The sequence below is a fragment of the Jatropha curcas genome, chromosome 1, assembly GCF_041381405.1.
Source record: "Jatropha curcas cultivar XTBG-Jc1 chromosome 1, XTBG_Jcur_1.0, whole genome shotgun sequence".
Classification (NCBI taxonomy): domain Eukaryota; kingdom Viridiplantae; phylum Streptophyta; class Magnoliopsida; order Malpighiales; family Euphorbiaceae; genus Jatropha; species Jatropha curcas.
The window spans coordinates 27656464-27677967 of record NC_143151.1 but is presented as its reverse complement, the minus strand read 5'-3'; the positions used below and the strand labels follow the sequence as shown (position 1 = coordinate 27677967).

Here is a 21504-nt window from a genome sequence, read left to right as displayed (position 1 = left end):
AATTTGTTAAATAAATTGTCTAATCCACGGTTGTCGCTCTAAAGAAAGTTGGAATGTAGGATTACAACTAAGTATCAAGGAGGCTATAGTTTTATGTTCTGTTGTGTATTAATTTGACTAAACAATCAGCTAGCTTATGTATGACGAGTTTGATTTATGATAAAATTAAAATTTGATACTTAAATTTAGATTGTCAATATTAATAATTCAGAATAAGCAATTCACACAACTAATTTGAAATTAGGATTATTTCATTGTCGACTGTAATTAATCTCTTACTCCTTTTGTGTTTTTCCAAATTTTGTGTTTCAAATCATTCTTCATCTTCATTAACGTTTACAATCTGTTTGCTTTTTACCGTGAATATTAATTTTCTTTTACCAAAATTATTTCTAAAAAATAAATTTTAAATTTTTATATTTATATTTCTTATTTTTATTAATTATGTACATATCATGATGTATGTATATTATACTCTTTATTAGTGACTTGTCAGTTTTATTAATAAAATAATTTTATTTATCAATTGAATTTCAAATGAGTTGAACTTACTTTTATTATAAAATAATCAAAATAATTTTTTGATTTGGTGTTACTTCTCATTACAAATCTTTTTTTTTTTTTTTTTTTAATATTCACGACAGGCCGCAAATGTAATGATCTCCTTCATCATCTACCTTTCTCTGTGTACACCTACTTCTTGAAAGTAAGGCTAGGGATTCTAATGGAAAGATTCAGATCTCATTTCATCTTCTTCTCTCTGAACTTGTGACACCAACTTTCTCCTTTAAAAGAAGAACTGTGCTTTTTTAAAATCGAGGATTATATCCACATTTAATTAAAGTTTTACTCCTCCGTTCAAAAAAGATAGTTCATCTTTTTTTTTTTAGTTTGTTCCAAAATATAATTTATTTTTCTTTTTTTACATTATAGTTAATTCTTAAATTGTTTACTATACCTTTATTATATTTTATCTTATTTTTAATAACTCTCATTTATTCTTATTTGTTATTCCAATATAATAATTGTTGATGTGTTATTTAAAATGCGTATAATAGGAAAGTTATATGAATAAAATCGTCTTTTAACCATAATAATTGCTACTTTCTTAATATGTGTGAAAATAATCAGTGAACAATCTTTTTAGGACGGAGTGAATATGTTTTATTGTGTAATTTCTTAATTATACTTGAGATTTGGATTTATGCTTAATAATATCGCACTTTAAAATTTCTGAAATTTTAATGAATTTAATATTTCATGTTAAGAAATTAATTTATAAAAAAATTATACATTTGGTGTCCAAAATTTCTAAACTTTATATTTTTTCGATCATTTTATAATTTTTTCAACAATAAAAATATTATCAATTTAAGTGTTTGTTTTTTTTTTTGTTGATATGACAAAAATAGTTAGTTGGTTAAGTTTCACGCGAATAAAATGTGTTTTAACTCAAGGAAAAAATATTTTTGGGACAATATTGTTTTTGAGCATGTATTTGTCTTTCTTTTCTATTTTGGTTTTTAAATGAAAAATTGTGACAAATCGTGATAATTGAGTGTCTATACTTACATTTTTTATTAATTTGATGTCTCCTGATGACATGAACAATCGAAATATCTAATGAAAGTAAGTAAAACTCGCGTATGCATATGTCTCCTTGCTTGGTATGCATGTGTCTCCTTACTTGGTATGCCTATGTGTTAACTTTTTTGGCCTGACATTTAATCCAAGTACGTTGTACAATGCGACAATCATGTTCAAATTATCCATTTGTAATTTTGATATAAGAGATAAAATGTTGTACAATGTGGCAATCATGTTGAAATTATCCATTTGTGATTTTGATATAAGAGATAAAATTAAAGAGTAAAGAGGGATCTGATCAAGAAACAAAACAAAGAAATGAGATCGGTGTGTAAAGGCGACACAACAGATGCATGGGGCACAAGATTAAGGGAGATTAAAAGAGATGGATCGCCGACGAAGGTGATTGGATCTAATTTTGGCACTAAAAAACAAGCTTCTCCGTCTTGATCACCGTCTCATCCGATGGCTCTTCCATTGACTTTTTAGCAAAGGATTCCGAATCAGTTTTCAGTTCCCGTTTCTATTTTAGTGATGTCGATGCCACAGTAGAGGCCATTGGATGATGAGTATTTTATGAGAAACTACTCAGTGATGGTTGGGGCTGCTGTAGTGGCGGCGGAGTTAGAGAGTGAAAAAGAGAAAGAAGAGGAGAGAACAAAGGGAAAGTGAGGATGAGGAAGAAAAGGGGATAAAGAGATTCGCTAAAGCAATAGATAAATTCATCAAGGTGTATAAGAGGGTGGACAGCGAGAAGTTGAGGCAGATGTTGGATTTGGAGAAGAAGAGGATAAAATTTGCCAATCGTAAGTTGTCCACTGGGATTAAATGGGTAATTTCAGCATGATTGCCATGTGAGAGCTCACCGCTCGTGGCAAAAGAGGAGAGAACTTTTAGTCTTAGGTAGGGGTGGCTACGGTTCCGGAACCGGCATTCTGATTCCAAATTTTTTAGAACCGGAACCGAACCGAAAATTTTCGGTTTTGGTTCCGGTTCTGGTTCCTTAACGGTTTCAAAACCGACGGTTCCGATCGGTTTTTCGGCGAATCGCATAATTTTAAATTTTAAAATTTGAAGACCGGTTTTCAAAATTTTAAAAATTTGTGAAAGTTATTTCTAAAAAAAAAAAAAACACCTAAAAAATCAAAAAATGCTTCAATTAAATTTATTTTTTTAAAAGACTTGAACTTAATTATTTTTTTAAAAAAAGTCTTCAACTGAATTTATTTTTTATTTAAAAAAGTTTGAACATAATTTTAAAAAAAAAAAGAGGCTTGAACTTAATTTGTAACAAATCCAAAAAATTATTTTTTCAAAAATACCCTTAAAACTAGCCGTTATATAGCCGTTGATGGTTGCTGGGAGGGGTAATTAAGAAATTTTACAACAAAATTAAAAAAATAAAAACTGACAGTTTCTAATGGCTAGAACCGGCGGTTCGAACCGAACGGAGAACAGGCGGTTCCTTCCGGTTCCGATCGGTTTGTGGAACCGCTGGTTCGCGGTTCCAATAATACTAGAACCGAAAATCTCCGATTCGGACCGATTTCGGTTCCCACCGGTTCCGGTTCAGATCCAGTTCGAACCACCAGTTCTGGTTCTGGGAACCGTAATATGGTCACCTCTAGTCTTAGGTTTTGGTATGTATTTTATTATGTTATTTTCTAAAGATTTTTAAATTTTTATTTATATATATCTATATTGTTATGTCGGTATTAGATATATCTATAAAAAGGTTTTTCCTTTTTAAATTTATTTATAATTAATGCATATATATATAGAGATAAAAATCGATATCTATATAAAAATTATACGTATATATATATATATATATATATTTCGTGGCAGATCTCTATCATCCTCTGTATATATTCAGTTGGTTGGCAACAATGAAATCAACTTTGCTATGAAATATATGATATAAATATATCCTTTATTTTGTAAATTGTTATCGATTTTTATGAGAGGACCATCCATATATTTATATTGTATAATTTTATAAGTAAACTTTTTTTTTTTTTTTGACAAATCCAAATGGTTATAATATATATCTTGATTCGTTGAAACTCTCAATAAATAAAGAACTATATAACAAGACCACATCATTATCTTCAACCGGTGCAACAGAAATATGTCACACCCACATGATTTTGGGAGATCGGTGAAGCTTTGGACTGGCCCGGAAAAGAAATCCTCCTGCCCACAAAGAGAGCTAGATTGAAGCACAGAACCACAAATTCAAATATTACTCTCTGCAATTCAAAGGAGATTACATGTTGTCAGCTTGGAGAAAATTTCCGTTCGTGATTGATCTTAAGCCAGTAATCCAGTTCCAGTTCCGTATTATTTTCTCAAAGTAAGTAAGTTCTTGTACCAGTCAGGATGGAATTATTGAGCTCTAAATATAAAATTATATATGTTGTTAAATTTTAAATTATTGACTATTCAAATGGACCTTGAAATATTTCAAATTTATTGTATAAATTATTTTCATAATATTCTTTAAAAAAGATACTATTAGTCAGTTTCCCCACACTCCTCACCTGCTAATCTATGACTATTGATTAACTTTTCATAATTGCACTCTACAATTTTTTTTTTTATTAGCAATAAAATGACATTAGCAATAGGAATAATGTCTACACTAGAACTAAAATCCAAATGAGATTTTGATGTTCAAACATAAATGTCCTATATCTTTGCTAATAAAGAAAAAATTATCTAAAACGAAGCACATGCTTATGAGATGATATAAAATCCTTGGATCCATCAGCTCATTACCATAAGTTTTAGTTTGTTGCAGGAAAACAAAAATGGAGAAGCTGAAAGAGATTTTGAAACAGGCAGAGGAGTTTTGGGCGATTTTGAAGATGAAAATGGCAGCAAGACGTGCATTGAGGTGTATTCCACAAAAGCCTGAGTGGGTTTTCAGTTACTCCATGCTTGACAAGTTTGCTCGTGTATTAGCAATTGCTATTTCCCAACATGTTGACCCAGAGTTTCGTAATGCGGTAAGTTATTTTACAGTACAACTTTTAATATATGACCTTTAAAAAGTAAACGGTTAGGTATATCTTAATTAGATTGGAAATAGGAGCATTAAATTCTAGAGGGGAGATTTATATATATATATATATAAATACTTCTATACATTGTTTTTTATTAATTGAATTATAGCACCGCTCCTCTATTTATATGTTTTTTAATGAAGTGAGAGATTTCTGGTACATTCCAATTGTATATCTCTGTTTGCAAGAGGTGGTTGGTTCACTGAGCGTGTATTTTCGAGCCTATAGGATTTGAAATTGAAGTTGAAATTGGTTCTATTGATTTCAAGCTAGTTAGTCGTAATTCAAGTTTGGTTCTAACAAATTTCGATATAGTTTCTTTTTCATTAGAATTGATTGGAAAAATAGTTTTATAGGTTTTTTTTTTTTTTTTTGTAAGGTAGAAAAATAGGTTTATAGTTGGTTCTCATCTCAAAAATAAATTTATAAGAACTAAAATTGAATCGTAAGAGAACCCGTGATTAAAGTCCAATTGGCAAAATTGAAATTAATAAGCCAATTTCAATTTGATCTTTTTCAAACAAATTTTAATCTGAGTCGATCTATAAATCCATCCCATGATCAAACCAATCAAAAAATATATATTTATTTAAAAATTATTAAATCTTTATTATTTTTTCCAATAAGTAGTAGCTAAAAAATTGATTAAACGTTATATATTTGATCTCAATTAAAAAAGAATGATGCTTCTAATAAAAATATATGAATAAATTTACTTAAATTTTTCACAAATTATTTGCAATTATAATTTGAATGCATATATATAAAACTTTATGACAGACTCCAAATGACAGTTTTTTTTTTTTTTTTTTTACAAAAAATCAAATTAGAAATTTCATTAATTGAAAACTGTATACAAATATGAGACACAGATTAATATATTTCTATATTTTTGTATAGGAAGTCTAATAATGAACCGCTTATATAAAAAAATAAAAAACACAAGTTTAATTTGAAGTATCTGATCGAGTTGATACAACATAATATTTGTGTCAAAAGCGATCGCTTGCTCCACTTTGTGACTGTTTAAGGCCACTATTTGATTCCATGGTCTTTCTATAAGTCCGATCTGATTATTTTCAAATTTCTTCTTTTTATTGGAAATGAGATCTGCACTTCTTTTTGCATAACTATTCAAATAATAAAAACGCTAGGCAAAATCACCGTAATGATGATAACAATAACTTAAAACTAAATCTGAGAATAAAATCCCAAAATATGGGCAACAACAAATCTCAATATTTGGACAACAATAACTCAGATTTGAAAATATGTCTAAAAATTATTTGCAAACAAAAAGAGAAAAGCTCATCGATGGCCGCCCGTGGAGAAAGAAAAAAGAGTTTTTATATTTTAGATTTTAAAAGAAAAAGACTTCAAATGAAACTAAATAAAACACTTCTTACAACACTAATAAGAAAAAAAAGTATACAATAAATTAAACGAATTTAAATTAAAAAATATTTAGGAATATGGTCAACAATTGAACCCACTATAAATTAAAAATTAATGAATGTGAAGTTGGAATGAGCCTGAAAGTTGAGTAGTGCTTCTCTTCGTAGCAGAATTGACCATGTCCTCTTAGTCGTAGCTAAAGAGAATCAATCATTTTTATTTGGCTGAACACATAATTTTGGTACTTTACTTTATGGCACCCTTTATTATTTATTTATTTATTTATTTATTAAACATTTCAATTTATAAAATTATATCTAATTAAATACTTTAACCTACAAAATCATTTTATTGAACATTTTAACTTTAAAATTTTTGCATATAAAAGTCTAAAATTTTAAAAATTATTGCTACTAGTATGAAAATTTATGGAGGTTATCAAAATTTACAAATTGAAATGTACATTAGGTCATTTATAAAATTTTAAAATGTTATAAATTTCGGAGATAAATTTATGTATTTTGCATTTTTAATTCAAAGTTTGAATTGGTTTTCAAGTCCACACTTAACTTGGCCAAACAAAGCACTTCAACAGTTGGTCAACTTAATATTATTATATATAGTTATTGTTTGTAATTAACCTTGTAGTCAAGATTAATATAATTGTTATCTTGTAGATGTTGACAAAACGATGCGTAGATGCATAATTCTCAATGAAAATGATGTATCACATGTTTGTAAATAATAAAATTGTCTCCATAAAAATTGGTTGAATTTCAATTCTAAATTTAGTTCCAATTCCACAATTCAAAAGACTCCAATTATAATCGCATATCAATGAAATTAAAAAGTTTATATATGATTTATTTATTAAATGTGTCAAATTTATTTATTTATTAAGCGAGGTTAAAAATTAAATTTAAACTTAGTTCGTCTAAAAAAGCAATTCAAATTACGTCAAACTTTTATTGACGGAACTTTCAACTGTTGTCAATGGTTTGATTCATATAATGATATTACTTGTGATTATTTATGCTTGATACTAGGTATTATAATGATCCTGCTGTTAATTACTATAATAATTATTTATATATTGTTAATTAATGAAGTAACTAAAATTGGTTGTTTTCAAAAAAAAAAATTGGTTATTTAATTAAATAGTTATTATAAAAATAAAAGGAATATGGATATATGTCATTTTCAATTCAAAACTTTGTAGTTTTGTTTGAAAAATAAAATTTCAGGAGTCTAGTAAACGAGTAGAAGCACAAGGCCCATCAATTTATTGCGTAACTAATAGCTGATAAAGAACAATGACGTGGTTAAATTTCATATCACCAGCACATCTTTAGCTTAATAAAATTACATTTTTGTCATTCTTTACTTATACCCTTCCTTCTTTCCTATAGCTATCAAACAGTCTTTTCTCTTTAGCAACTCAATCATCTAACTCTCCGGCAAAAGCGAGCGTGTGCCCAAACATCTTCTCCTTTCTTGAAAAGCTAATCCCACATGACTATTTCCACAATTCTTGAATACCCTTATAGTAAGGGGGAGTTTCCCAAAATACCCTATACACAGATTTTCTTTTTTTTTCTTTATATATATTTTTGTTACGAGATTTAACAGGCTGCAAGAATATTGAGTTACAAAACACATGTAGCTTTATCCTGAACAGACCAAATTAATGAAATTTTTTATATTCGAGATAATTCAAGCTTGGCATTTCTCGTTTTTTACATTCTTACAGTAAATAAAAAGACTAACTAAATCAAATTTAATTGGCCTACTTATACTTTATAGTCATATGCATATAAAACACTTAATTGATAAAATTAATATTATTAATATATTTAATCACAAAAAATAAAACATTTCGGCAAAAAATTTTATTTTTAAAGTTTTGACGATTAATTTATAATTATCTTTTTCAGTAATTATAATAACAGTTAAATCTTAATCCCAAACTTGTTGATATTAACTATATTAATCCCAAACAGTTAAAATTTTCTTTGAAGTATATTATTGGAAAAAGACTTTATTTCGTAAAAATGAATAAAAAAATGAAAAACGAAATTTTTGCTTGGCTCACGCCACCTTAAATAAGTATTAAGCAATGCATTGTTACCGAACTAAACCCGTGAAGAGGGCAACAAATTCTAGTCAAAAAAATTTTTTTTTTTGGGTCATTTACTTAAAATTAAAAAAAAAAAGCCTCTTGTTAGTATTTTCTCTTCAATGAATTACCTGAAAAAAGAAAAAAGATAGTGATTATTTTATAGTTAAATTATATTTTTTCTTAATTTTTATTTATATAGATATTCTTTTTGTATAGAAACAATTGTGGCATCCTTTCAATTCATTGGAAACTTTCAATTATTAATTTAAAAAAAAATATAATTTTTTTCAGTAGATGAACCTATCATATATTATCTGTAGATATTTAAAATATTGAATTTTGAAGCATCTAGAAATCTTGTATTATTTTATTGTTTTATATTTGTGAAAATGTAAAATAATATGCTTTAATAATTCAATGTGAAGCGGGTTTCAAATAGACAAACTATTATAATATCAAAATTTTCTACGTTGAGAATCGAAAACCAATAACGGATTCAAGCAGCTTCATTTTCTTATATACATATTTAATTTTAATTAAAAATTATTAAAATATTTGATTTAAAAATTTAAAATCAAATCGAACGGATTAAATTAATCCAACCAAGTAAACGCTAAAGGAAAGTATCAAAGGATGTGTTTCCATCCAAATTTAAGAATTTTATTATATTTAAATATTTTTTTGTTTGGTTTGAACTCATAGACACAAGTATCTTTTTAAATGATAAATTACTATTTAATCCTTAAAATTATTTTAATTACCATATAATCTTTATATTTTAATTAAATGACTACATTATTTTTAATTTTTGGATCTTGTATGCTAAACAATTTAGTCATTCTATTTAAACAATGGTAATTTTACTATTAAACTTTGTAATATTTGACTAATTGATCCTTTGTAATATTCATTTTATCATATTTAATATAAAGTTACTATTTAATCTCTTATTTAACTATAAATTAAAACTAAATACTTTAATGAATTCAAAAGTTAAGGATGATTTAATAATTTTATCAAAAATACAAGACTAAATAGTAAATTACAGTTCAATCTATTAACTTAGGGATTAAATAGTAATTTATCTTTCTAAACTAGTACTAAATCGGCAGAAAATCAAAGTTGAATTGCCGATTCGATTCAAAAATTAAATTTGGATCTAATTGAATATCTCAAAATAGTTTGAGGAGCAAATTGAGTGTTTATATTTGTATGTATACCAAAATAAAATTCAAAATCAATAAATATACATACTAAATTACGTTAATATTCCACGCCATAACTTCCTTGCGAAATTCACTTCACGCCGAACTTAAAGAGTCCCTTTCAAGGGGCTAAAGCCTACAGGCTACAATATATCCTTCCTACTGGAATTTTTTGACATATTGTTAGCGAATCAGGACTTAAATGCCAGCTATTTTCCCAACCTATTCTGCATTGGATATTTTTCAGACGCATTCGTACAAACTCATCCGTCATCTCCATCTCTGTCTTCTGCAAAAACCATTACCCAAATTTGCATATAAACTCAAATTTTGGGTTGAAAATCAAAGGATCTGACAATAATGGGGAGTTTAGGTGCGATTTTGAAACATCCAGATGACTTATACCCACTTTTGAAGCTCAAAATGGCTGCAAGGCATGCAGAGAAGCAGATCCCACCCGAACCTCATTGGGGTTTCTGTTACTCTATGCTTCATAAGGTTTCTCGTAGCTTTGCTCTTGTTATTCAACAGCTTGGCACTGAACTTCGAGATGCTGTGAGTTTTGTTTTCTATGTCTATCTATAAATGTGTTTTGTTTCTTTTGTTTTTACTTCTGCTCGTTATTGGGAATTTGATTTATGGATTTTTTTTTTTTTAAAAGTTGCTTCGAGAAATTCAGGGACTGGGGATGTGAACTTGTTTTCATCGTGAAAGTACTCTAATTGTTTTAGTCTTCTTAACAGTATTCCTTGTGAGCATTGAAGATTTTGGGTGTTAAGAAGTTTAATGGGCATTGATGTATACACATACAGAGACAGGGAAAAGCGAATATGAGATTGGAGTTATAATTGTACTTCTCATTCTTGTGAGTTGTTGGTGGGATATAATTGCTGTTAATAGAGATTGGAGTAGCGACATAAACTGCTCTTTCACCGTCTGTATTACAAAATAATGTGTTTCATCTATTTAATTGCATAATAACTACAGTATACTACTACTTTTCCCATCTCTTTCTCTCTCTGACGCACATCCGTCATTTTGATATTGTTCTCATCATCTGTTGTGAGAAATGATTAGAGAATAACGTGTTTCATCTATCTAATTGGTAAATAATTTCTAATTTCCAGTTGCTTTTTGCGTTTTGCAGGTATGCATATTTTATTTGGTTCTTCGAGCCCTTGACACAGTTGGTTTGTTCTCTGACTTTAACCTTATTATTCCTGTAGTTCTATATGATTTTTATTACTGTATATCTGATATACTGAATTTGGCTTCCTGATGTTAATTGATGTATTTGTTTTGTCTTATTTGCACATTCAATGTGCCATTTTCTGAAATGTGGCTCTATCACATTCTGAATTTTTTAGTTGTGAGCTCCAGAATTGGGTTTGTTTTACGAACTACTCATGAGAAATTTAAGCTGGAAGCAAGTATTTATCAGCTTTGTTTGGGTTTGAAACTTGTATTCATGAGTTCACCTTTTTTTCTCTTTGCACTTTCACTTGACATTTGTGTCAATCATGGAGGTATGAGAAATAGGAACTTTGATTATCATTCAAATGTTTGTTAACAATAATCCTGGGCTATGTAAGTCTCTTGTTGCATTTGAGATGATGTTATGATTGCAAATATACATTTAAAAAGACAGATCTTATGATTGCAAATATACATACTATTTTACACCAAACCTCATGTGCTGTTGCATTTATTTTGCCTTTGGGGAGGGAAGTTGAGATTGTTGGTCCTATTTAAAAAAATTGACAGAAGAAAGGAGGAAATTTGAGAGGCAGAGTATGGGTCCAGTACATTGGCCAGGGCAGGTGGTAATGAAAGATTACCTGAAGAGGCTCTATTCTAAGAAATATCTCCCATGTGTTGTTGATGCTTGTCTAAGCTGATGCATTTTTTCTTGTTTGATTTTTCATAATGATTTTTTTTTTCAGAGGATGATACAAGCATACCTACAGATGTCAAAGTGCCTATCCTGATAGCTTTTCACCGTCACATATATGATCAAGACTGGCATTTTTCATGTGAGTATTAAAATCTTGCTTAGGATTTTCCTAGATTCTGCAAAATTGGAGAAAACAAGATCTGGCTCATTCATTTGCCAAAATTGGTTTGACAGTTTCGCTTAACTGAACTTGTAGCTACATGTTTTCTTAAGCAGTTGTTTCATGAGATTTATAAGACATCTCTATATACCAATTCAATCATGGTTAATGTAAATCTTTTGTTCGATCATCCTTTGTCCTATCAGTGCATGCTACTTGTTTATTTACTCATGTGATAGTTCAGGTTTCAGTTTCCCTTGAAAATTACCTGTTCTCACTAGAATTATCATTAGAATTGACGTTTCACATCTCGTGGGCAAAAGCTTGAGCATTCTGTGTAAAAATGTTTTATTTTTTATATTCTTTTTCTATTTTTACTTTCATGACAAGTTAGTCTTAGAAGATCACCATGTTCAATTATCTCTTAAATAGTGCTTCAAAAGTTTTTGTCAAAGAGTCCATGGTTATATGGTATTTTTATTTCATATTTCAATAGATATTTTTGCTCACTCTAATGTGATTCTTTTTTTCATGTAAGGTGGTGCTAAGGACTATAAAGTTCTCATGGATCAGTTTCACCATGTTTCAACAGCTTTTCTAGAGCTTGGGAAAAGGTCCCTTCTTACTCTATTCCTCCTGGTGTGCCTTATTGAAGGGACCTTTAATAGATTTGGAGATATTTCTAGCTGTGCTTATACTTCTTTTATTATTTCTAGCACTGATATAATTGATAGCTATATTTTTACTATATTCCTTGCATTTTCAAATATTGATATTAGTTTCTGTGTAAGACTTATCCTAAGCTTTATGGCTTCTTCTTAATGACTTGACTTCCTAGAACTTCTCAGGTAGTTTAATGATAGCTTGCTTAATGGAGATTGCTCGAAAATATGCTTCAACCAATTTGTGGTTGGGATTATGCTCTAGCGAGTTACAAAGGGCTTAATATAGTTAAGTCTAGTCTTGGTTATTGAGGATTTTAGGTAGATAAGTTTTATTGAAAAATATTTTTAAGTAAACTACATCATATTTAAGCTTAAGAGGAATATTTATAATTGGTATGGAGTTATGTAATCTGTATGATGTACTTTATGGTTTAACAACTCAATGCATCTAACTTGTGTGAATATGCCATTAAATTTTTTGATGTCCTTTCTTTTCACTCCATAAATGACTTGTGAAATTCAATTTATTCTGCAGTTATCAGGAGGCAATTGAGGATATTACGAAAAGAATGGGTGCAGGAATGGCTAAATTCATATGCAAGGAGGTTGGTGCAATGAGTTATTATAAGTGGGAGTACAGCATAAATAGATAACTAACTCAAATAAACTTAATTGCGGGGGTCATTATTAGTTTTCATGATATAAACTACAAAAGTATGTGCATACAAACAGCTGGAAAGTCATGGATCTGTAGTGATATCAGAACTAAAATGAAAATAGGCATATAATCCTGGGTTGTCGTGAAATCAAGAAATTGAATTATTGGAATTAGACACCTGGTTCTGAAGAAGTTGAGGCTTGTTAAGTCTTAGAGAAATTGCATGAGCTTCTGAATTTGAATTATGCCTTCACTTCTTCGTGGTGCTGATGGACCTAATTGAATTTCTTATCTTGCAGGTGGAAACAATTGATGACTACGATGAATATTGCCATTATGTAGCAGGACTTGTTGGACTAGGCCTGTCCAAGCTTTTCCATGCCTCTGAATTGGAAGATTTGGCACCAGATGTCCTTTCCAACTCAATGGGTTTATTTCTTCAGGTATCACTATGATGCATGAAGTAACCATATGCTTCACATGCAATCTCTCAGCTTTGTCTTGAAATTTAATTCTAATACCATAAGTTCTGCATTTGATAAAACACAGAAAACAAACATTATTCGAGATTATCTGGAGGACATAAATGAGATACCCAAGTCACGCATGTTTTGGCCTCGCCAGATCTGGAGTAAATATGTTGACAAACTTGAGGTTTGTTTATTTTCCATTTCTTGTCTTAATGTTTCTAATACTTCTCTGGAGGTCGTTTTAAAATTTGCACCTTATTGTTATTTTGGTTTATCTGATTGACCTTTTCTCCTCCATTTCATGGTTTGCTCCTCAGGACTTGAAATATGAAGAGAACTCGCTCAAGGCAGTGCGATGCTTGAATGATATGGTGACAAATGCTCTGATGCATGTGGATGACTGCTTGAAGTACATGTCTGCATTGCGTGATCCTGCTATATTTCGATTTTGTGTCATCCCGCAGGTGTGCATATTATGACTAATGATTTTCAAAATTGTTGATCTCATGTTTTTTAATCAGCTTTTGTATCTTGCTAAATTGTTTAATTGTTTTAATATGATGCTGTAAAGGAAAAAGATGAACTTGACATTGGATCCTGTCAAGTCCTAAGATAGCAACTTTCCAAAATTGTGCATGTTTAGAAAGGTGTATAGACACTAATTTTTTCTCACAACTTCACCCTCTATCATCCTTGGAAGGGGCATGCAAACTTCCACTGAACTGAACCAGTTTGGTTTGATCTGGTTCATATATAAGTATGGTCGTTTGATTTGGTCCGGTTCATACACAAAGTATGGGTCAGCTTTCATAAACTGACATTTTCTTCACTTCAGTTCGGTTTTCATGAAGCTCAAAAAATAAGCCCAGAACTGTAAAATAGGTAAAAGCTGATGAAACCTGTCTGATTCAGTTTGGTTTTCATTTCAGATTTGGTTTGTTCAGTTTGCTCAATTTCCATTCTGAACTGAATTGACCATTTGCATGCCCCTATTCCTTGGTTTACCTTTACCTCTTGTTTTCTTTTCTGCTGCAACTTCAATGTGCTCAACTTTCAGTTCCAATATCTACAATGCGCATGCCTAAAACCTTATGAATCTTCCTTCTCTCAACTTTTATTCAACAGGTGCCACTTCCACCTTCTTAGGGATGCCCTATTACATAGTAAAATCATTTGATGTGCCAGTTCTATAGTTGTTCCTCTAATGATTATGATGGATGTTCCTGTTGAAGCATAATTCTCATTTAACATGTCTATTGTTAGATCATGGCAATTGGAACACTAGCATTGTGCTACAACAACATCGAAGTATTCAGAGGTGTTGTCAAGATGAGGCGTGGTAAGTTTAATGTATTGGCTACTGTTTGCTTTTCTTAGTTGTGGAAATTGGAGACATGTTCTAGACTATCCTTCTTTAAGAGTTTCGAGTAGGAAAGACTGGGACGTGAAAGTTCTCAACTGACTAACACTTAATAACATGTTTCTAGGTCTAACTGCTAAGGTCATTTATCAAACAAAAAGTATGGCCGATGTATATGGTGCTTTCTTTGATTTCTCCTGTATGCTCAAGTCCAAGGTATGGCACTTCTGTTAAATTTGCTCGGCAAGTTAGTGTAAAGAGTTATTTTTATTTAACTTGTAATCTCAAATGCTCTATCCTGTACCACTTCACTTTCTTTTAATTTTTTCTGCAATCTTTGTTTTGTGTCTTTGAATCTCTGAAGATTTCCGCATAATTTATGCAAATAGACTTTCTAGACAATTATTTCACAGAATGTTGCAGTATCACCAATGTTTCCACTCATGGGATGGAAGTTTCAGATCTCTAAACAATTAGAATATTTTCCTGCTGAAAATGAAGAAATCTCTTAAGAATCATCTCCGTTGTTAGATCAAGTCAATGATGGTGGACTTTCATTCTAATTTCCCCATGGTTAACATGCATGGCAATCTATATTTGTTATAGCCTTTAACAACTGTAGTGGTCTATGTATTCCAAAGCCTACTGAAAGTTTACTTGCAAATGCAACAAAATTGTCTTTTATGCTGCCAGATGATATTTGGTGTAGGGTTTTTTTTTTTTTTTTTTTTTTTTTTTTTTTTTTTTTTTTTTTTTTTTTTTAAAATCTTATCTGGATGATCCATGTGCTTATTGAAACTATGAAATTGGCTACCACAGGTCGACATGAGTGATCCAAATGCAGAAAAGACATTAAGCAGGCTGGAAGGGATACAAAAAGCATGCCAGGAGTCTGGGCTTCTAAACAAAAGGTTAGTCAAGTTGTCCTGTGAACATTGGATCTGGTTTTCTTTTTCTTTTGTTTGGCTGACATTTTTCTGATTCTTTTTTGGGGCTTTGTTCTACTAGGAAATCATACATTAATAGGAGTAAGCCAAGATACAATTCTGCACTGGTGAGTTCCTGCCAAAATATCAGCCTCCATTCTTTTGGCCCTAATTTTTTTTTTTTTTTTTGAATTGAATGGAATTCCCTCCTTTTCATTTCTCTTGAATCCCACCACCCATTTTCAACTTTATCCATTCATCAACTGTTGGATATGTGCAATAGGACTTGTTTTAAATAATATACACTGACTCCTATTTCATAATCTCAATGCAGATTGTCCTACTTTTTGTAATACTGTCCATCGTTTTCTCTTATCTTTCTGCAAATCGACCAAGTATCTAGAGTAAGTTTTGTTAAAAAATTGGTTGGTGTTGTAAGCATCATTATGCAATTGACTTTACGGGAGACCTTGAATCATTTCTGCAGGATTGTGACTCTGTTCAACTTTGTTCATGACTTGCTCCATCGAACTTCGTCTTTTACAATGTTTGCACAGAATATTGTAATGCCAGAAGTCTGTTCCCTGATATTTAAACAAAAAGGCCTATAAGTAAAGTTTGCACCCCCTTAACCCTGAAATCCCATTTAGTTAATTTATTGCTTGATTGTTGTTACTCTACTCTTAATTGTGGTGGTGGAGCAATAATATTAAGATTGTAAAGTGCAACGAAACGTCTCCCTTTTTGTGGGCGCATGTGTCAACTGTGCCCTATTTTGCTACTGAAATACTATTATGCAAATTGAGGTCTTCTTTCCTATAAAACCTCTTATGGTGGTATTGGTAGCAAGAAATTTAAAAATTCTTAAAATTTGCATGAAATTCTCCTGAAATCTAATAAGTTTGACATAATTAAAATTAAATCAATATTAATTGGCGTTTACTACTAATGCTCAAAATAAATACCAAGTCTAATGACCAAGGAGTGGCACCGAGGCTGAAATCTACCAAGTCTCATTTGGATTGGTGCATAAGGGATTTTCAGCTGAAGGGTTTTTTTTTTTTAAGTGAAAGCAATCAATGGGTTTTCAATCATGTAGAGCAAACACTTAGATGGGTCAAAGTTTAGCATATTTACCTCAAAATCGAAGGTTCTCGTGTTTCATTCAGCCCCAACTTGCAGCGGTTTCCACACTAATCACTTTGAATCATGAAAAAACATCTCATCCACTGTAACAATGCTTTAATGGATGTACCAGCAGCGTCAAGTTCACGTTTGGGATAAAGATAAGACTTCTTGTCTCTCTCCATTGCAATCCCATTGTGGTTCACCTCACTCAAAGGGTCTTTGACGAGGCAAACGTGAGGTATTAGTTAAATATCTCTACTTAGATAATTATGATAAATCTGAAGACTAAATAATTATTTTCCCTCTATATACTTAGAGGACAAGTTTGTTTTCCGTGAGGACCACTTTGCCATTTGCTCAAGACTAATCATGAATGTATAAATATAAGTGAGAGAGAGAGAGAGAGAGAGAGAGAGAGTTTTCTTCAATCATCATAATTCACAATATCAACAATTTTTAGGTCAAAATCTTGATTGCATCCTTTCACAAAGAAAAAAAATCAACAAATAATACATTCATATATTAATAACAACACAAGAAAATGTTGGTATCTATATCACAAGGAGGAAAGCTATGGCATTCTATTTGTGACCATACGTCCTTCCACATTTGAGTATATGTGGAGGTGCCGGAGCAAATCAAGCACACAAAATCCTCAGCTCACAAGCCAATCCAGCAAAAATTCTCTAAAACACTTCGGCTATTTTGCTCGCTAGAACGCGTTCCCTTCTTTCGATGTATCCAAATGGGAACCAACCTGCTTTTCCTTTGCATTCTCCTTCAGCCCAGCCATTGTTTGTCACCTGTTAACAATGCATAGCAAAAATCAACTTTCTTAAACTGAATTCTGTGGATATAAGACAGCATAATTGGACACCATTGACATTAAAGAAAAAAACAGAAGGTGTTGTTTTAGATAAATCCAAACCTTTCGAACAACAACGTAATCACCAACTGATAAAGTCAGCTCTACCTCAGATTCAGCTTGATATGAATGCATAACCTATATTACAAACAGCGAATTAAGATTTGTCCCAAAAGGAAAAGGAAATAAAAAAGCAAATTAACCAACCAAATCATGCCATTTTTTTTTATGAAGTCAAATGTTGCAACAGAATGAATGAGTTTCTTACTTCACCCAAAAAGTAACCCATGCCATCGGTTGAGCCATTATGCGATTGAGAAGCATATACACCATTTACTTCTTCATATGGAGGAGGTGGAGGCATGTTGCTCTCCACACTTGGGTTAGGGGGTGCTTCAATTCGTTGTCGTTCAGATATCATCTAATGATAACAAGATTTGGAGATCAAACACAAAAACCAAGGCAATGCAGCTCATAATAAAATATTATTACATACCTCGCTTTCAAGCAGATCAAGTATTTGCAGAACTCTCTGATGATAAGCACGTTCCGCTTCAACCTTCAATTCATAAAGGACACAAGGATATAGGTCACAATCTGACATCATAAGTAAATTGAACAATGATAGAGGCAGTGGATACTTCAAGTTACCATAGCAATAAGCCGTTGGAGGGTCAACCTCTGTTGTTGAGCTTCAACAGCAGTCATTGCTGCAGCTGCTTCCTTCCCCAATACTGCCATGTTCGACTTTAGGTCTTGCAGCTTCGATTCTGCAGCTTCCAATTTCATAGCAAGTTCAGGACTTCCTGGCATTTCTCTTACTCTTGCCTGGCGTTTGGAGACTTCAATAGCCTGACCAGGTTAAACAGAAGTGTGTGTTACTAAACAATTTTAGGTGAAAATCAACTCAAAATCAGTGTAACGATTTTGAAAAGCAAATAGACTCATCCATGATGCTGTAATAGATTTTAGATATAAAAAGGAGTATATCTAGCAGTTCTTCAGGAGACGCAAAAATCAAGGAAACTTGAACAATCAGTATTAGATCAAAAGGAACATTGAACGTAATAAGTCAATCTCAAGAACAATCTACAGATCCTATTGATTCATGTCCATCAAATTATACCCTTGAATAATCCAGTAAGAAGCCACGTTTGCAATTACCTGAGCTTCTGCTTCTTGTCGCATTCTGTCATAACGTTGAGCAAGATGCCGAGCATCCTCCAATGGAGCTCCCATTACCATTGATCTCAATGGTTCTGCAACCTACCAATCAAAACAATTAACATTGTATCATGCACCTAATTGAAAGGTCTATGATCATAACAAACAAAGACAGTAAGCAAATATTAACAATCAAGCCACACTAACATTATTCCAAGCAAAATAAGGACAATTAAAACGTCAAGCATTTAATAAAAGGATAGAAACTTTTAATAAAATAATTTCAAATGAAATACAAAAAATTATTAACTTTTATGTGGGGTGCGGGAGTGGGGAGCTGCTACAGCTAGTTAGCAGAGAACAATAAACCAAACAAGTATTTCTATGTAATCTGATCTATTGTAAAAAAAGAAAGGGTATTTGGTTTTTTTTTTTTTTTAAAAAAAAAAGACTTGGAGAAATACATTCGATATCTGAACTTGTTATATATAGACAAAGACTGTACCTAAAAAAGTTTACTGAAATTGATGAATTGGAATGGATTTGATAAATTATTTACCAAATTTGGATTAGAATGTATGTGTGGTTAACTAATTTTTTAACAGCCCTAGATGCTAGATGCAGGATCTAACCCCAATCTATATACATAGCTAATTTCCAGATATCTTTCAGCATTAAAAGAAAACCTTTCATCTCATCTCTAGTGGAATAACTTAATTTAATGGGGAGAGGGCAGTCATCGCAAATGAGAGCCTACTTAACACCATTACAAATAATTAAAAAAAAAAAAAAAAAAGAGTTTGATAGTCTCAACAAGAATTCAGAATGATGCAGCAATCCCATAGTTACCCCCCTTACTGAGAAAAATTTCTTAATAGCCCCAGTAAATTCATGTCAATTGCTCTCTTGTTTGCAGTAGAAGTTCCAAAGAGTCTATGCAATGCGGCTGGGAGCTTGCAGAATGATGGAACACATTCGTTTAGGGAATGTGGTTCACTATATATGCCATAATGCTCGTAGATTCAGAATATAAGCTTGTTTAAAATAATAGTTAAATATGTAATATGTGCGAGTGTTTTTGCTATTGAATTGCAAACAATTTGAGATGTAAATCTGTAGAAATTTATTTTGTACAAAAAAAACAATATTTTTTTGTCAAACCTGTGTCCCTAGAGCTTTCAGCAGATTACCACGTTCCTTCTCCATCTGAGCACGAGCACGCCCATAATTTAGTGCAGCCTTTGATAATGTATTACCACTGGTACATGTATTTTCAGCACCATATTTCCTGCTATCCTCAGACAACTTTGTTCCTGTTGAAAATAATACATACACATATATGAGAACATTTGATCCTCGAAATTCATTACAGAACACCATAAAATGACATCAAAGCACAATCTCACCTATTTCAACTTGTTTGGATCCTGTAACAATATACCCTTCTACACCACGAACTATATCCCTTTGGAAATGCTGAAATGCAACATTTATCACTTTCAAGTTTGCAAATAGAACAATGAAAGGATAAATACATTATAGGAGGACTAGTCAACCTTTCCAGCACGTGTTGATATGTAAAGCTTCTCAAGTTTCTGATGTTGATGGAGTTCAGCTTCATCCGTAATAACATTGTCTGAACCTCCATATCCACCGGCCCCAAATTGTTTGAGAACAGCCTGGAGTAACATTCAAGGTAATTAAAGAAGTATTAAACAGAAAGCTACTAGACTAAACAAAAAAGACTAATCATGATTAATGCATACAAAATTAAAAACGCACAATAATATTAATACGGGGAACCACAAACATGGAGCTTCTGATTCATAGGTTAAATTCAAATTACAAATATAAATCAAATCAACATTTTAGAAAAGACAACTATAAGAAGAAAACAAGAATTGTATATTGGCTATAAGCAGAATACTTAGATGCATACATGCATATCGTAAAACCACCTATAAATAACATAGATTGGCTCTATTGAAACAAGACCCAGTTCCTGTCTTCAAGGGAATGCTTGAACATCCAAAGTTAATTGACTCATCTAATCGAGTTTCTACAAGAATTTTTTTTAATAGCAATCTACCCGACTCTAAAACTAGGCAATGGAGTCCAAAATTAAACCCATTACACATTGTAAAAATGAATTCCATTTTTCCTTAAAAATGAATTCCATTTTTCCAAAATCAGCCCGCATTTTTGAATTTGAATTTCCCGAAGCCTTTTTTGTTACAATTTATTAATTTGGGCGTGCATGGTTCAATAAGCCCATAGAACAACATAGATATAAAAGAAATGACCAAAAAAAACAGAAAGCAAGAGAAAAGGAGATTAGAACCAATTAAAGAAATGCAGCTGATAAACGGGAAAAGGACAAACTTGGATCTGATACTAGGGTTCGATTTTGAGGTACCTGTTGCTGCTTAGCAACCTGCTCTCGAAGCTTCGTGGCTTGTTTTCTTATGGCTTCCATTCACTTGAGGGATGATTTTGGATTTGATGTTGTGAAGCTTCAGAGCTGTGACACAGAGAGGAAACGAGATGCTGTTGGTGTTAGGCACAAACTAGGGAAATCGCTGTGAGTTTGGGGTGTCTTTGTTACTTTGTTCTATGCCTATTTTCAAATTAGAGAAACACATCAATGTTAACTTGTGGCCGTTCTCATTTTACCAACGCTGGACTCTATTATAATTTGGAAAGTAGATTACTCATAAACCACTCAAATTAACCCAAACCGATCTAAAATTGTAGTTTTAAAAATTAGTAATTTAGTTTGATTTGTAAACCTTTAAAAATCGAGCTATGAATTCAATTTACAGTTTAAAGTCGAAATTGCC

At 31.5% G+C, this 21504-nt stretch overlaps 2 protein-coding genes across 4 annotated transcripts; one reads left to right on the top strand and one right to left on the bottom strand.

Moving 5' to 3' along the window:
* The first annotated feature begins 3746 nt into the window (after positions 1-3746).
* On the top strand, positions 3747-16331 carry LOC105630097 (squalene synthase 1). Of its 3 annotated transcripts, none has more exons than XM_020677864.3 (15): positions 3747-3943; positions 4391-4598; positions 10522-10564; positions 11318-11407; positions 11967-12042; positions 12629-12698; positions 13051-13194; positions 13301-13405; positions 13539-13685; positions 14485-14560; positions 14709-14797; positions 15401-15492; positions 15590-15635; positions 15842-15911; positions 15995-16331. In XM_020677864.3, the coding sequence occupies exons 1-14, from the start codon at positions 3861-3863 to the stop codon at positions 15908-15910; spliced, it is 1338 nt and encodes a 445-aa protein (XP_020533523.1). In that variant the 5' UTR covers positions 3747-3860; the 3' UTR covers position 15911; positions 15995-16331. The 3 variants fall into 3 exon arrangements, with proteins under 3 accessions (XP_020533523.1, XP_020533524.1, XP_012067183.1); XM_020677865.3 differs by having other exon boundaries at positions 3852-3943; positions 4381-4598; XM_012211793.4 differs by lacking the exons at positions 3747-3943; positions 4391-4598 and adding an exon at positions 9452-9929.
* Positions 16332-17053: 722 nt separating this feature from the next.
* LOC105630098 (SH3 domain-containing protein) lies at positions 17054-21299 on the bottom strand. The gene is made up of 10 exons (XM_012211794.4): positions 21081-21299; positions 20221-20343; positions 20071-20140; positions 19826-19977; positions 18665-18766; positions 18152-18352; positions 17997-18059; positions 17769-17921; positions 17564-17638; positions 17054-17438 (listed from the first exon to the last, which is right to left on the bottom strand). Exons 1-10 carry the CDS (start codon positions 21138-21140, stop codon positions 17322-17324), a joined length of 1116 nt encoding a protein of 371 aa, XP_012067184.1. The 5' UTR covers positions 21141-21299; the 3' UTR covers positions 17054-17321.
* Between the last annotated feature and the right edge of the window lie 205 nt (positions 21300-21504).